Source organism: Vigna unguiculata, chromosome 11 (genome assembly GCF_004118075.2).
Source record: "Vigna unguiculata cultivar IT97K-499-35 chromosome 11, ASM411807v1, whole genome shotgun sequence".
Taxonomy (NCBI): Eukaryota; Viridiplantae; Streptophyta; class Magnoliopsida; order Fabales; family Fabaceae; genus Vigna; species Vigna unguiculata.
The window spans coordinates 14440567-14456487 of NC_040289.1; the positions used below are offsets into that span (position 1 = coordinate 14440567).

The following is a 15921-nucleotide window of genomic DNA, read 5'->3' on the forward strand; positions in this document are numbered from 1 at the left end:
CTGACGACTTTAATGAGTTGGTGGCATTAAATGGAAACCGTTAGGCCACCTAACGACTTCAAGTGCATGTCGTCCGCGTGGCTGACGACTTTAATGAGGTGTCATCCGCGTGAGTGATGACTTTGGCTTCACTCGCCTGACACCATCACGCGCACGCAATTATTGCTTGACGATTGTGCTGTTGACTGTGTAATTAATGGAGTGGCAGAGATTCTCCTACTCCCTATGCCATGCACAGCTAGAAATTTGCATGCATTCGTCCAAAATGGTGGCAGCCTTTACCCCTTTAATTGAATGCTCTCACAACCACAAGCCACGACCAACTTTTAAAATTGATGGACAGTGCATTGTGGAAAATCACGTGAAGAGATTTCGAGTATTGGTTCAAATGCTCTCAAGTTGCACATATTCATCACTTTGTGCATTCAGCTTGGATTAGCAGTTTGAGGTTGCGCGCATCGGGAGAGTTTTCAGCACTTCACCACACATTTCTAAGCTTCTACTTTCGAGGTTCTACTATCTTTAATATTTTGTTGTCAATTATTTTTCAGATTATGTTCTAATTTTTATTTTCAATTTCTAAACACGTTTAGCATGGCACAAAATGGACGTCTACCCCGGGATATGTCACTACTTCGGCTTCAACACTAACATATCACTCACGACTTATGGGAAGGACGGGAACGAGTTCTTAGACAGAGAAAAGCTGGAGTTTGGATACTAAACAACCAAGACATACTTGATCCCCGTGTCATAAATTTAATTCAACGGACTGGATTCGGACACGCCTTATATATCCCGGACATGGATGTCAACCACTTCCTCATCAGTTCTTTATTAGAAAGGTGGAGATCAGAAACTCACACATTTCACTTCCCCTATGGAGAGACTACTATGACACTAGAGGATGTAGTTGTCCTCCTTGGCCTACCGATAGACGGAGATGTGGTCACTGGTCCCACTACGGTTCAGGACATATTCGCCACCTTCCATGAACACCTAGGTGTCATCCCACCACCGACGGTGATAAGAGGGAACTCAATAAGAGTTTCTTGGTTAAACTCTACTTTCCAACAGCTTCCACCGAATGCAAACAATGAGGTTATTGCTCAATATGTGAGAGCGTACATTCTCACATTGATTGAAAGCATTTTAATGCCAGACACGTCTGCAGCTAGGGTACATGTCATGTATCTACTTAGGTTAGCTGACTTAAATGTAGTCAGGAATTATAGTTGGGGGTCTGCAGTTTTGTCTTGCCTATATCGTTGCCTAGATCATGGCATTCACCTACGCCAAGAAAATATTCGTGGATGCATGATCTTGTTACAATGTTGGGCTTGGGAGAGGATTACTACTATAGCCCCACAACTTCAACCTTTAAGTGATCAGGAGGTGGCTGATGGGGATGGTTTCCCTGTCTGTAGAAGGTAAAAAGCTAACTTTTAATTTTTTTTTCATTTAACTAACTTGAAATTGCTACATTTTTTAGGTGGATGAATGTAACACATCGGATAAATCCAGTTTCAATTTCAGTTACTGAATTTCGGTTGAGATTTGATTAACTACGTACAAGACAGGTAATACTTAAGGTAAATCAAAGCTTTTTTTTTAACATTTCAAACTAATGTCTACAATTTTGTTTCAGTTCTTGTGGAGGCCTTACACTCGACAAGAAGTTAGTCGATTGATTGTGGTTGACATCCCTCCGGTATCCAGAGCAACAGTCCCAATAATTTGCTTCGCCACAGTAGAAATCCATCAGGCGGATAGGGTGATGCGTCAGTTTGGTTTAAGACAAAACATTCCGCCTGAGCCGGTTAACCTGGATCAAGTTCACAGGGATGACTTGAGGGGGAGAAACGACAGAGATTGGGTAGGACATCATCACCAGTGGATTGCAATTTGGAATGATCGAGAAAATCGGATCGTTCAAGGTACACCTTTAGCGGAAACGGCCATTTGCGTGATGAAACATCGTATATGCAGTGGTACATAAACCACACTATCCGCTATATATCTTCATCGACAGAATCTTCCGACGATGAGGTTATTTATACTACAATGTTGTACATCTATTTATCATACATACTTATTCATAACAATAACCATGTTATTTATTTTACAGTACGATATGTCACAAGAACCTTCCCAGCCTGCTTCACAACCCTACACTGGCCATGTTGGGTCTTCTCCAAATTTCATACATCATCCCCAACCCTTTTTCGGACAGTCGCCTATGGGTTAAGGTCAAATGTTTGGACATTCACATCCTCAATTTGGCAACCCATCAAACACCTCATTCCAACACGTCCCTTCTCCATATGGTTTCTTTCCGCATCAGTCAAGTTATGGTGCTGGTCCATCACATATGTTTGGCACCCCAACCATGACACCACCATCTGCCTATTATCCAGGATCTTCATCATCAATGCCATTTTATCCTCCGCCAATGCCTTCCCAATCACCACAAATTCCGCAAACTGTCCAAAGTCATCAAGATGAAGATGATGATGATGATGGTGATGATGATGAACCACAACAACAACCTCCAACACGTCCCAACAGACCCAGAAGAAGACCAACATGTGGAACTGGAGGACATAGATGACTGTTTTATTATTTTCTAGTAACTAAATTATTGTATTTTAATTTTTAATCAATTTAAAAATATATTAATGTTTATTTTTATTTTTATTTTTATTTATTATATTTATTGTGAAAGAAAAACTCAAAATGAAGTCGTCATCTCCAAAGACGACTTCACAACGCGCCAAATGGAAATCGTTACCCTACCTGACGACTTTGTTTTTTTAAAAAAAAAATAAACCGTTACCATGGAAGACGACTTCAGCCTCAAAGTCGTCCTCCCTCCTAGCGACATAACCCACTTTTGGAAAAAAAAAAATTGAGGGACCCTTTTTTACAAATTCGAGTGAAAAGGGACCCCAATATACAAAAAAGCCATTATTTATGCTTAGTACTCTACTTCATCTGTTGACCTTTTAACTGTTTTCTGTTGACATCGTGGTGTGCCTAATCCTGTAGGGGTGACATTAAGACCCCAGGGCTGCGTTATTATACTCTCTATGTGTAGCATTTCCTTTAATTGCGTTTATAAATTAAATGGGACGTTACACTGTTCATGGTTCATTAATTATTTAAACGGTTTTAGAAAAAATGACCAAATTAAATAAAAATAACCAAGAAAAAAAATATTGATCAAATTAAAAAATTATACAAAAATTAGTACAAAATTATTATTTAAGCCACTTATTTTCATATTTTAATTTTAATTGCCAAAGGTATAATGGAAATGTTGATTGTTAATGATTGATTCTGCGTAACATAAAATTGCTTAAAATTATTGACCGTATGCAATGAGCATATGCAGAATTTAGATGCCACATACTTTTACAAATTATAACATTCCAATATATCCTTGTTAAGTGGCAAATCTTAGGAATTAAAATGACGTAATTAAACAAAATGTAATTTAAATATCTAATTTCTATACAAAATTATTAGAATTTACTTTTAATCGGTTGCAAGATGGCGTGAATGTTATTCTACGTTACATTTATTATATACATGAATAAATAATATGCAAAAATTGTGTTCTCTCTAATCACCAATTATATTAACTCATGAGACTATTCAAAAAAGTATAAAAAGAATTCGATTAGTAATTTGGTTTGTATATTTATTGAGTATGATTCACTTGCATTCTTATATTTTTCGCTCAATTGAGTTTTTATTTTTATTTTTTTAAATAGAAATCAATGTGGTCTCATCCTTTTAATCAGCGTTAACACCAATTTTTTTTATTGTTTTCTCCCTTCACCTTCTTCCATCTTCCTCCACCATTTACAAGGAATTACCACGCCTCGTTTCATCCTCCTAAATATCACAAAAAACAACCTCAAATACCTCGTGCGCATCTCCCACAAAGCTAATAACCAACGTACGGCTAACAAACACATTCAATTTCAACCCAAGTTTGAACAACAATCCATAAATCATATAAATCCTAAGAGAGAGAAAGGAGAAAAGGAGAAAAAGATGGTGGAGAAGAGAATATGAAATGAAAAAAAAAAAAAAGGATGGTGGAAGATGGAAGATGGAGAAGAGAAGGAGAAATGAAAATGGAGAAAAAGAGGTGAAAATGATGAGAAGGGATGCATAATAATATTAATACTAATTTAATAGTTAACTCAATTTAAAAAAGAAAATAAACATAATCAAATAAAAAAAATAAGAACATAAATAAATTTAAAACTAAATTACTAATTAAATCTAAAAATAATAAATATTACAATGTAATCCTACAATTCGAGCTCTTCAATTCTTATGAAGAGTACAAGTTCTCTCCGAAAAGTTCAAAAGGAAAATAATTTTTGCGCCGGTCAAATTAAGCATGGACACATGAGTTCATAAAACAAATAAAAAAGGAAGAAAAAGAAACACACCATGTGGAAAGAGAAAAGTACAAGAAAAAAAATGGAGTTCACTTAACTAATGGTAACCAACCTGTAATATTCCAGAAAATCTCATGTCCTCACTCCAAGTGGGTTTCATTTCATATCTTTCACACACACGCTCTCTGGTTTCCAGTAGTAGCTTGTTTCCTAGAAGTTTCTACGTTGATCCATCATATTTTTCACTAAAACTGGAATAAGTAACAAATTCTAAACTTGAAATCAAATCACGCTAGCATATCAAATATGGCTGAAAAACTAACGATGTTATTTATGTGAAAATACAACTCTGACATGAATTTATCGAGATAGTATTAAGATTAATTACTCTATTGAAAACATTATTTATTTTAAATCTGTCACAGTTTTGTTTTTAAGAATTATTTTATGTCTTAGAGAATTGAAAAATAAAATATATTTAGACTGTATTTAAGTCACATGAAAGTATTAGATATCAAATATCAAATGAGTGAAAAAGTAATCTGAAATATGTAATTTATGTGAAAATTAGTGTAACATTTTTTAGAATTAAATTTGCACTTCCTAAACTTTAATATATGTTAGTACTCAAAGTTTCAAACTTTAAAAATAATGTATATAATTATTTTGATTCAATTGCTTTGAATAATTTTTATATGTCAGAAGACGTCTTAGACTGATATTTAAACTGAAATTTATTGAATAATATAAATGTTTATATATCAAAACAATTTAATTTATGAGAATTATATTTATTCAATTTTAAAATTTAAAAACCAAATTATATTAAAATTTGGAACCGGGTCAAATTTCAATTTTACTTTTTAAGGATTAAAATCGTATTAACATCACTTTTAAAACACAAAAGTAAATATTAGAATTGTGTTTTTTTTAATTAAATATGTTTTTACTCCTTGAACTTTGACACAAATTTGAAACTCGTTCCTGCAAAAAATTTTGATACATTTTGATCCTCACACTTTAAAAACGAATAGATATAATCTTTTTAATCCAATTACGTTAACTTTTTTTTTTAACGTGTTAAATACGTTCCATACTAGCTTTTCAATTGTTTACACCATTTCACATATTCCTGCTTAAATATATGTTGAAAACGCATTTTATGCATAAAAAAAATAATTATAATTGAGTTAAAAAGACTACATTGTTCATTCTTAAAGTTTAGAGTCTAAAATATATCAAAGTTGTAGATAGTGACGAATTCTAATTTTGCGTCAAAGTTCAGGAACTAAAAACATATTTAATCCTTATTTTATTTTTTTGACTGTCATTTGTTTTTTCTAATCCATTTGGTAAGAAACTAATCCTATTTACATATGATGTCTAACACTAAGTTTTTGCACATAAATTAAACTATAAATGTTTAGAATATAGTGGACTCTTAGTGGGGATTTTTTCCATTCACACTGCTTGAAGATGCATGGTTTAAATTCAAAACCAAGTTTAAGGAAAATTAAGCATTCACTAGTAAAATAAACAATATCTAAAACTTCTTGTTACCAAATGTTTGCTAAATTATGTTCAACTCATTAAAGTTTGGCATTGATCACACCAATGTCAAGAAGTCATGAAACTTTTTAAACTTCATTTTGGAACCCATGTCAAAATAGTGAACAGCATCTAAAAATTTTGCTTGAAAAGTGAAAAGGAAAGGAATTAAACTGACCATGCAGTATTCAAGTCCAGAAGAAAGAACTTATATAACCTTCATATATTGTAAGGTGTGAGAAGAACTTGAGGAGCAGAACTCCAAATTGGTTTTATACTTAGTACAACAGAGTTTTATGGTGTACCTTGCATGCAATTAGTGACCAGCATAACGGCAACCATCACTATGATTCAAGTATATTACACAGTAAATTGATTTCGTGGAGAAAAAATGGATTACAAAAAGCAGTAACTAAACAAGAAACAACCTTCATTCACGAATGAATCCAGAATGGCCACTTACTTTGATGGCCTTTGGCCAGAATCGTGGAAACACAAGATCTCATCTTCCACGAGGATTTACCAATTGTGAGAACACTGCACTTGTAGCAGCATCTTCTGCATCATCATCAGTGCAAGAATTTCCCCCATCAATCATACTCACACTGTTATCAAAATGGTCTGGTGGTGTCAACTGAATTCCAGTGATGTGGTTTGTGCTGTTATCTTCTGGCTCCATGAGCGCTGATGATGTCTCTTGAAGCTGCAATGCATACTCAAGATTCCACAAAACATCTCCCATAGACGGCCGGTCCACGCCGTGCTCGGCCAAGCACTTCTCGGCGGTCTCCCCGAACTTCTTCAGGGATGCAGGATTCACCTTGCCAACAAGATTCTGATCCATGATTTGATCAAGCATACCCTTTTTCTGCCATGTCATTGCCCATTCAGCTATGTTTACCTGCTCCCTTGGAAGAACAGGGTTCAAGGCTGGTCTTGTGCATAACACTTCCATCAACACTACCCCAAATGAATACACATCTGATTTTTCAGTAAGCTGTTGCCTTCTGAAGTATTCAGGATCAAGATAACCAAAACTACCCTTCACAGCAGTGCTCACATGGGTCTGATCAAGAGAAGGACCGGTCTTGGAGAGGCCAAAATCAGCAACTTTGGCAACAAAGTTCTCATCTAAGAGGATATTTGTTGTCTTCACATCTCGGTGGATTATGCTTTGAGCTGCTCCTGTGTGGAGATAATGAAGGCCTCTTGCAGCTCCAATGCAAATCTCCAGCCGCTGCTTCCATGAGAGAGGTGGTAACTCTGTTCCATACAAATGACTCCTGAGAGGTCCGTTAGCCATGTATTCATACACAAGAATCATTTCTGACCTCTCATCACAATAACCAATGAGGGACACAAGATGGCGATGGCGTAGCTTGGATAACATTTCAATTTCTGTTCTAAATTCTGCAAGGCCTTGCTCAGATCTTGGATTACCCCTTTTCACAGCTACATTGGTCCCATCTTCAAGCGTTCCTTTGTAAACCCTTCCAAAACCACCAACACCCAGAAGTAGCTTCTCATCAAATTTGTTGGTAGCATCTAGGATTTCCTGGAAATTGAAGAACCGTCCGAGATTTGATGAAGCTAAAGAAATGCAGCTTGCGGTTCCACTCTTCTGTGAAAGTGTTGAATTTTTCGTCATGGTGAGAGAGTTTCCATAAAGGGGCAGAGGCAGCCATGAATGGCCCTGTTGAGTGGATGACTTTGATTTGCGTCCCACCAAGCAGCAATAACACAAACCAGCTATTGCTAAAGCTGCTATAGCACCAACAGCAGAACCAACAATTACTCCTACCATGCTTTTTTTTGAATGTGAACCTGGAAGAAGACTGTGAACTGAATAAAGCCCATCCAAGCTCTTTAACGAGTTGCTGATCTTCATTATCTCCAACCCATTCATGGTGGCATTTGGAAAGTCTGCCACAGGATCTGGACCAACACTCACAGTCAAAGTGTTGGAGTCTGCAGAGGCATTGGCAACAAAGTCCTTGAAGTAAGGCACAGCCAAGTCATTAGTCATGGTTGAGAGATCAAGGCTTTGAAGAGCTATGTCAGAATTTATGAACATATTGAAGACTAAAGTGTTGAGTGACTTGCTCATAATATCACAGAAGTGCACCCGGATGAAATAGGAGAAATTTGGATCCACATTGAAGACCCAAGTGATGTTGAAATTTGGATCATTTACATTAGCATCCCCCATTGCTTCAGCAGTGGCATAGACCCAATTTGGGGCAGTCTCAGGTGTAACAGCCACGGGATACTTAATGCTTGAAGGATTCACCGATACATTAAGGACGGAGCTGTTCACATGAAGGTATTTTCTATCATTCAGCCAAGTCCTACCCAGGGTGTCATTTTCAGAAGTAATCAAAGGACCCCCCATATTCAACCGATAAACAGTTTCAAAGGCAAGGTCAGAAAGTCCGTTGAATGGTGCTGGCGGGTTAACAGCAAGTGCTTGATCAACAAAAACCTCATTTGGCATTGACACAACTTCAATTCCATTCACAAAGGCCACCGAGCCATTGGAAGGAATGAAGGTCACAACCAATGTATCAGAGGTTACATTCACTGCATACTCCTTGAACATATAAGAACCATTGTATTTCCTAAAGGTGAAGTTGCTCAAGAGTACAAAATCATCAGTAACCACTGTTAAAGAAGCTGAAGTCAAGTTGTGGCTGGAGTTTGGAATAGGGGAAAAGTATAGCCTAACCCAGTGCCTACCTTCTTGCTGAATCTCAAACCTATAAGAAGCCTTCTCGGTGAAAACCCGAGCCGATTGGTAAATGGGGAAAGGGGCACTACTAGAATTGGTGCTAGCAACAAAAGAATTCCCAGTTTTCATTACAAGTGAAGAATGCTGTGAGTCAGGGACAAAAGTGCGACCTTGAAAGGTGATGTTTTGAGAAGAACCACATGCAATTAGATAGCTATCAGTAGGAGTATATAAGGAAAACGACCCATTAACCAAAAATAGAAAAACAACAACCAAAACCCAGGGAACCCATCTCATAAGTTCCATCTTCACCATTGTAGCTTCTTCAATAGTCCATAAACCGCCTTATGAAATCACCAGAAAGCGTTCTTTCAAAACCCAGATCCGAATGGACCCCAAGAATGCAAATCTCAAATCCCACAACAAAACCTGCAACAAGCACGGATCTATCAGGAGCAATGCACAGAACAAAACATTTCCACTACAGCAAGAGACAAAGTACGAAGTTTCCAACGTCACAAAACAGAATAGAAAGACACAAACCTTAGCTCCACTGCCACAACCCACAGGAGAATTAAATCTAGTATTCTGACGTAAGTAGATTGAGCAAAGGTTAAAAACAAATAATGGTACCAAGACTTACCTTAATGTGAATAAGCTGGTGCAAAAAGGAACAAGGATTGAAACATTGGAGGGAGACCCCTTTTGAGATTACATTACATACATGAAAATGAAATGAAGTAACGAAGCACCCATCACCGTAAACTCATCAAGTTGAGCTTTTTAGTGTGGTTGCTAACACCCTTTTCCAGGCTGGTGATTAGGCTGTCACTTACTGAGGAAAAAAGAGGACCCCACAGTGAAGAAGAAAAGGGGTACGAAACTTCAAACTGTTACTACTACTCCTACACCTCCCCATAAAACCAGCTGTTCCTTCAAGATTTTGTGGTATTGTGATTTTTGAAATCAGAATCTTTGAGAAGAAATGAATAATTTAAGCCCAAAAAAAGAACTATATAAACATCACAGAAGTTAACCATTGTTTTCTTAGATAGGAAAGTTAGGCTTTGTTTAATTCATTCTTACTGTGTAAACCTTTGTAAAGTAAGAACTAATAGATGACATTTAAAGTAACTAATGGAAAAACTAATGCGTTTATTATATATTTTGTTAGCTTAATAATGGCTGTTTTAGCTTTATTAATTGCCCAAAATTCATGTGTATGTATTTATTTTAATAGCTGGTAATTTATACTAAAAATAATAGTGTAAAAAGAGTACAAACTAGTATATTTATATTAAATTGTTTTTGTGCAACCAGATTGTACATATTTTTATAGTTATTTAATTGTAAATTGTATATATGAAAATTATTGACTTTTCATAAATTTTATAATTTTGTAATTTAACTTAAAAATAAATGTATTATATAAGCTTTTAAAGTGTAATCTAATTATGAAAATTATTTCAAACGTATAATTTGGTTTTGTATGTGTCGTAAATTAGCCACTTGGTTCTTGCATGGAAAATATGTTGATATGTATGAATAAAAAGTGTTAAATGGATTCTTTTTATGTACATCAAATTTAAGAAGGTTTTATATATTGAATAATTAAATTAAAAATTTATTTCATACATAAGAATTAAATAAAAAATACATTAGAAACTATTGATAATAAAGACAAAAAACAGTAACATTTAACATATATATGTGAACTAACTTAATATTTGTTTACATGTAAGGATCAAGTTAAGTACTATAGGTTGTGCATACACTAATTAAATCATAAATTTAACCAAAAAAAATTATAAAAAATGTTATACTTTAACAAAATAAACTAATTTCCACTATCATTTAATTATAAATTATTTGTAATATATAAGATAATTGTTATAAAATTCATCCCATTTACTATACATATGCATGACAATTTTTGAATGCATGCGTCTTCATCTTTTAATATTTATATATAATAGTAAAAACTAACAAATTTATTATGTATAATAATATTTTTTAATGCACATCTATTAAATTTTTAATATTTATAATATTACTGCTTTTCTAATATAAAAGAAGCTACAGAAGTACATAATTATACATTATTATTATTATTATTATTATTATTATTATTATTATTATTATTATATATATATATATATATATATATATATATATAACTTGTACTATGTATAATAATTAGATAATTTGTAAAATTGTTCCAAGTTCAAGTAAATTGAAATTAACATTAAAATTTTATCTCTTTAAAAGTTTTAAGGAACTAATTGTATTTAAACAGTCTTTAATTTCATTTAAGGTTGAACGATTTATCAACTAATTTCAATTCATTGATATAATATCTTGTGATCCATCACTATATTTAAAATATTTAAAGTATTGTTGATTTTGAAATTTGGGATTCTGTAATGATTTCATCTTTAGAACACATTTAGAACACATCTCAAATAATTTAAGAAAAAGGATGTTTTCAAATTATTATTAATTTCAACTTCTAAACCATGTAAAATTATTAAGAGCATTAAAATAATAATAATAATTATCTTAAAACTAATATGAGTTATATTTTTTTGGGTTAAATATGTTTTTGGTCCCTCAAATTTGAGCGAAATTTGGGTTTAGTCCCTCATCAAAACTTTTGACCAATTTAGTCCTTCATCTTCCAAAATGCGTGAATTTAGTCATTTTAACTAAATTTTGTTAAGTTTATCTGTCATTTCAAGCGCATTTCATGATAGTATTTAAATTATTTATATTGTTTGACACATTTTTACTTCAATGTTAACTTAAATACTATCATGAAATGCGTTCGAAACAGTCAGACTAAATTGGTCAAAAATCCAAATTTCGCTAAAACTTAAGGGACCAAAAACATATTTAACCCTATTTTTTAATTAATTGACAGTAATGTAATTTATACTAATAAGTGCATGTCTTGTAAACCTTGTAACCAAAGGTAGAGTTGAAAGAATTGATAATAGATATGTAGGATTACATGTTGTATTCATGAATAGAAATAACAGAAAATACAATTGATGGTTGAGAAGAATGGTTGTTGTCCTGGGTGTGCTGTGCTGTTTTGAACGATCTGTGGGACCCACATTAACGCGGCTTTAAGATACTTACAGAGCAGAAGGATGTATGGCCCCTCTGTCTATGCATGCATCAACTTCCTTCAATTTTAGTCTCATGGAACTAATTATAGTATTAACAAGATTATATTTATAATAATTATTAAAATTATTTTTCTTTAATTAATATTAATTAAATATAATTAATAATCTGTCCATAATATAAGCTGCAAAACTTATCAATAAGCTCAGTAGTGGACTTCAAAAATAATGGAAACAACAAGGAATCTGCATTTGGCAGTAGTGTTAAGTAAACTGAAAGAACTGATAAGTAAAAGAAAAAGTAAAAATCTAAAATGAAAGAGACTTAAGAAAAAGAAACATATGATATTTGGAAAGAAAACTTTATTGTGTCGTAACATGACTCCTCTAGAATACTTTTTAAGATTCTTGATACCCAATATCTAATAAATACGTTTATTGAATGTTAAAATTAACTTCATTATCTTAAATTAACATGTTAACATTTTTTGTAGATATATATAGAAAACAACACTATTCAAAAGTAACATTTTTATTAAATATTACATGCATAAAAAACATTTAATATAATTTAAACAAAAATATCAGTGAATAAAATATTAATTTATTATCATTGATGATTACATGGGTATTAGAAAAAGTAGTAAAAAGAAAAGTTGTTAACAGTGTGATGGAAATAGAAATGGGAAAATGAAGAGCAATAAAGAAGATGGTGGAAGAGAATCCGAGACAAAGGCTTGGTTTGAAGTTTGACATTAATGTGTGTACCTAAACAACTCGACATTTTTAAATAACCGCCGCATTGTAGCACATGGCCTTGCACACGACACACACAAACGTCTCATCTCCAACTATTTTTCTCATCTACTTTATATTATAATAATATAATATTATAATATATTCCATTCCCATATAAATCCATGTGCTTGTACCTTTCAAAGTCAAGTAGATTTTTGAAAACGATTTTTCATAACGACTAATAAAAATAGCACCAGTAGCAAATCCCATATTTAAATTTGTGGATAAAAAATGATTGGGAGAAAAAAGAGAGACTATAATAAAGGAAAGCCGTTAGGTTCTCCTATAAATACTAGTAGATGAATGTTTTGCAACATAATTAAAAAGATTGTGACTAATTATTATTATTTAATTCTTCAAATATTAAATAGCATAGTTAATTTAAAGAAAAATTCTAAAAAGTATAATAAAATATACTTTGAAATTACAAAATATAGTAAAACCAATTTGAAACACTGTGACATAGTTGATCCAAACTAATTAGGGGTAAGTTGGATTTGATTGAATCTAATAAAAATATGAAAAAAAATAAACTTAACTCGTTTCAATTTATTTTGGATTTTTTTTTATTAGATTAAGTGTATTAAATTTTAGAGATTGGATTTAAGAGATTATGAGCTGAAATTTTACAAAATTTTATAAATAAAGAATGAAAAACTTTATTAGATCTTTGAACACAAAATTTAAGATAACAATGATATATTATCAATTCAAATCGGTAAAATATTAAGGAAAATAACGTAGATAAAAGATTAACACAAAATGTTTGTAATTTGTTCGTTCTGTAATAAAAGTTACATTTGGTTGTTCGGTCACACTAGTCAAAGTCTACATTATATATTTTCGAGGTTTACATACGTTTAACAAAACAATGAAAGAAAAAAACATACAATAACCAAGGTCTTGAACCCTTTCCACACCTTATAATATCCTATTACAATATCAACGTACAAAGCATATCCAAAACACTACATAGAAATTGAAAAACACAATAAAACAAGAATAATATCATACAATAATATCACATGTACAAAAAATAAGAACAATTGTGGTAATATACATTAACCATCATTTGTTTTTTCTCTAATCAAGATATTGATCACTTTTTCCCTAAAGAAAGCTCCGAGGATATTGTACTCAATACAATTTTTTCTTAGAAGTAGAAATGAATTTAGAAATATAACAATTGATTTTTCACTATTTTAGATTTGAAAAGAGAATATAGAATCACAATATTTTAGTCAATAAAAAACTCTTTAATAGATTAAAATAGAATTCCAAAGAAAACACTCATAATTTAATATATCATAACTTTATTTTAATATGTTAAAATCAATTATAAGTGATTTTAATCAATTCATATAGTGCTTCAATTGATAATAACAAGAGGATTCAAACGATAAAAAAATATTAAATATTTAATCGATTAACAACTCAATTTTATCGATTGAAATAGGAAGATCAAATACAAACAAATTATTAAGTGACTTTAATTGATTAAAACGATACTTTAGTGGAATATAATTTTTATTGTACCTTATCATGCTAACCAAGAACTTTTAATGAATTAAAAATACATTTCAATATATTAAAATGATGTTCATCGTCAAGAATATTCTTTATGATTTGGAGAAGTTTTCTAAATGCAATAGTAGATTCTATAAAAATTACAATAGTCATTTTATACATTATAGACAATACAATAACATTATATATCTTTATGAATCAATGTAATTCTTCAAGTGACTTCAAGAGATCTTTAGATATTTTTCATGAGTGTAAAATAGTTGAATTCATCATATAATGTAATCATAGATTCAACAAATTGACGAATTTATCCAAACCGACCCAAACTAATATTTACCCACCCTATCTAATATTATTTTAATTTAGAATTATTATCATTATTATAAGTGTCTTTAAAATAATAATAAAAGTTAATTATTAGATAAAATTTAATTATTTTAGTAAGTGCTATTTGGACGAATTCATTTTTAAAGATTAAATACTAATTAAAATATATGTAACCACACACACACACATATATATATATATATATATATATATATATATATATATATATATATATATATATATATATATATATATATAAAATTTAATATATTAGGTTTTTTTTATTGCTTATAGTAATCAGTTTACAAATAATAGCTATGTTGAAAGAAAAATAATACTTTTTAAGTGAGAGAAAAGGCCGTAAACATTTAAGAAGAAAAAAAGATTATCAATAATTTTTAATCATTATTAAATAGCACTCATTGATCATTAGATGAAAAAAAATTATACTAAAGTTTTCGTAAAAAATAAATAAAAACTAAAAATAAGAACTAGAGAAAATGTCATCACTATTCAATAAAATTATAAAATATCTATTATCACTCAATTATATTTCTGAGTTAACATCTATACAAATGTAATATGATGATGAGAGTACAAGAAGAGCTCAAATTATGCTCGTTGTAGTTATTTAGACATCATGAGGATACATTCGTGATCTTAGATTAAAATATTAAAATATTTTTTCTTTATTAAAAAATAATTTTAATTCTAATTCTAATAATTGTATTGTATAAAATTTATAATTTTTCCTTTAATCTTTTTTGTGAATTTTAATTACTTAATTTAAAAATATTCTTTTAATCGTTCGTAGTTTCTTAGTTTTCATTTAGACTTTGAGTACACAAAATATTTGTAACTCGTTCGGATAGAGACTTATTATTAAATATAATTCAATAGTGCTTTAATATATTTTTAAAATTAAAAATTAAACAAAATTATGGATAATTAACACGTAAATGACCAAAATTGTGTAAAAATTTTAAATAAAACATTATGGACAGTTTAAAAATAAAAAAAAAAACTGTATAAAATAATTAAGAATAAAAAATAAACGTTTTACAAAACATAGAAAAGTTACAATTAAAAGTGAAAAAAAAAAATCTATAACCTGACCACTATCACTATTCAAGACTGCTTTAGAAAAAAAAAAATATATTTGGAGAAAATCATTATCAATCTATAAGATCTCCACCAGTACTTGAGCTCCATAAGCACAGAAAGTAACAGAATCAAAGGTTATGACTTTATAAAACAGTGTAAAGTTTATTCATCAAACTCCTCTAATCTCGGATAACTACTACTTAGATGATTGCAAATCATAACAACTAAAAAAATCATGCACTTTCTGGGTCTGAGTCAAATCTCGTGTATTCGGTGGTGCAACTTGCATGTATCATATGCATTATTAATTAATAATTCATTAATAATGGTCAGAATGAAAGTG

General features: G+C 31.2%; 2 protein-coding genes across 3 annotated transcripts; one reads left to right on the forward strand and one right to left on the reverse strand.

Moving 5' to 3' along the window:
* Positions 1–804: 804 nt before the first annotated feature.
* On the forward strand, positions 805–1999 carry LOC114170200 (serine/threonine-protein phosphatase 7 long form homolog). Its single transcript, XM_028055685.1, has 3 exons — positions 805–1430; positions 1493–1502; positions 1649–1999. Exons 1-3 carry the CDS (start codon positions 805–807, stop codon positions 1997–1999), a joined length of 987 nt encoding a protein of 328 aa, XP_027911486.1.
* A 4154-nt stretch (positions 2000–6153) lies between these two features.
* LOC114169332 (receptor-like protein kinase THESEUS 1) lies at positions 6154–9671 on the reverse strand. Of its 2 annotated transcripts, none has more exons than XM_028054445.1 (2): positions 9238–9671; positions 6154–9123 (listed from the first exon to the last, which is right to left on the reverse strand). In XM_028054445.1, the coding sequence occupies exon 2, from the start codon at positions 9007–9009 to the stop codon at positions 6469–6471; it is 2541 nt and encodes an 846-aa protein (XP_027910246.1). In that variant the 5' UTR covers positions 9010–9123; positions 9238–9671; the 3' UTR covers positions 6154–6468. The 2 variants fall into 2 exon arrangements, with proteins under 2 accessions (XP_027910246.1, XP_027910245.1); XM_028054444.1 differs by having other exon boundaries at positions 9338–9669.
* Positions 9672–15921: the final 6250 nt, after the last annotated feature.

Coding starts and splice junctions, on each gene's coding strand:
- LOC114170200 (XM_028055685.1), top strand. CDS start 805: ATGGATGTCAACCACTTCCTCATCAGTTCTTTATTAGAAAGGTGGAGA.
- LOC114169332 (XM_028054445.1), bottom strand. CDS start 9,009: ATGGTGAAGATGGAACTTATGAGATGGGTTCCCTGGGTTTTGGTTGTT.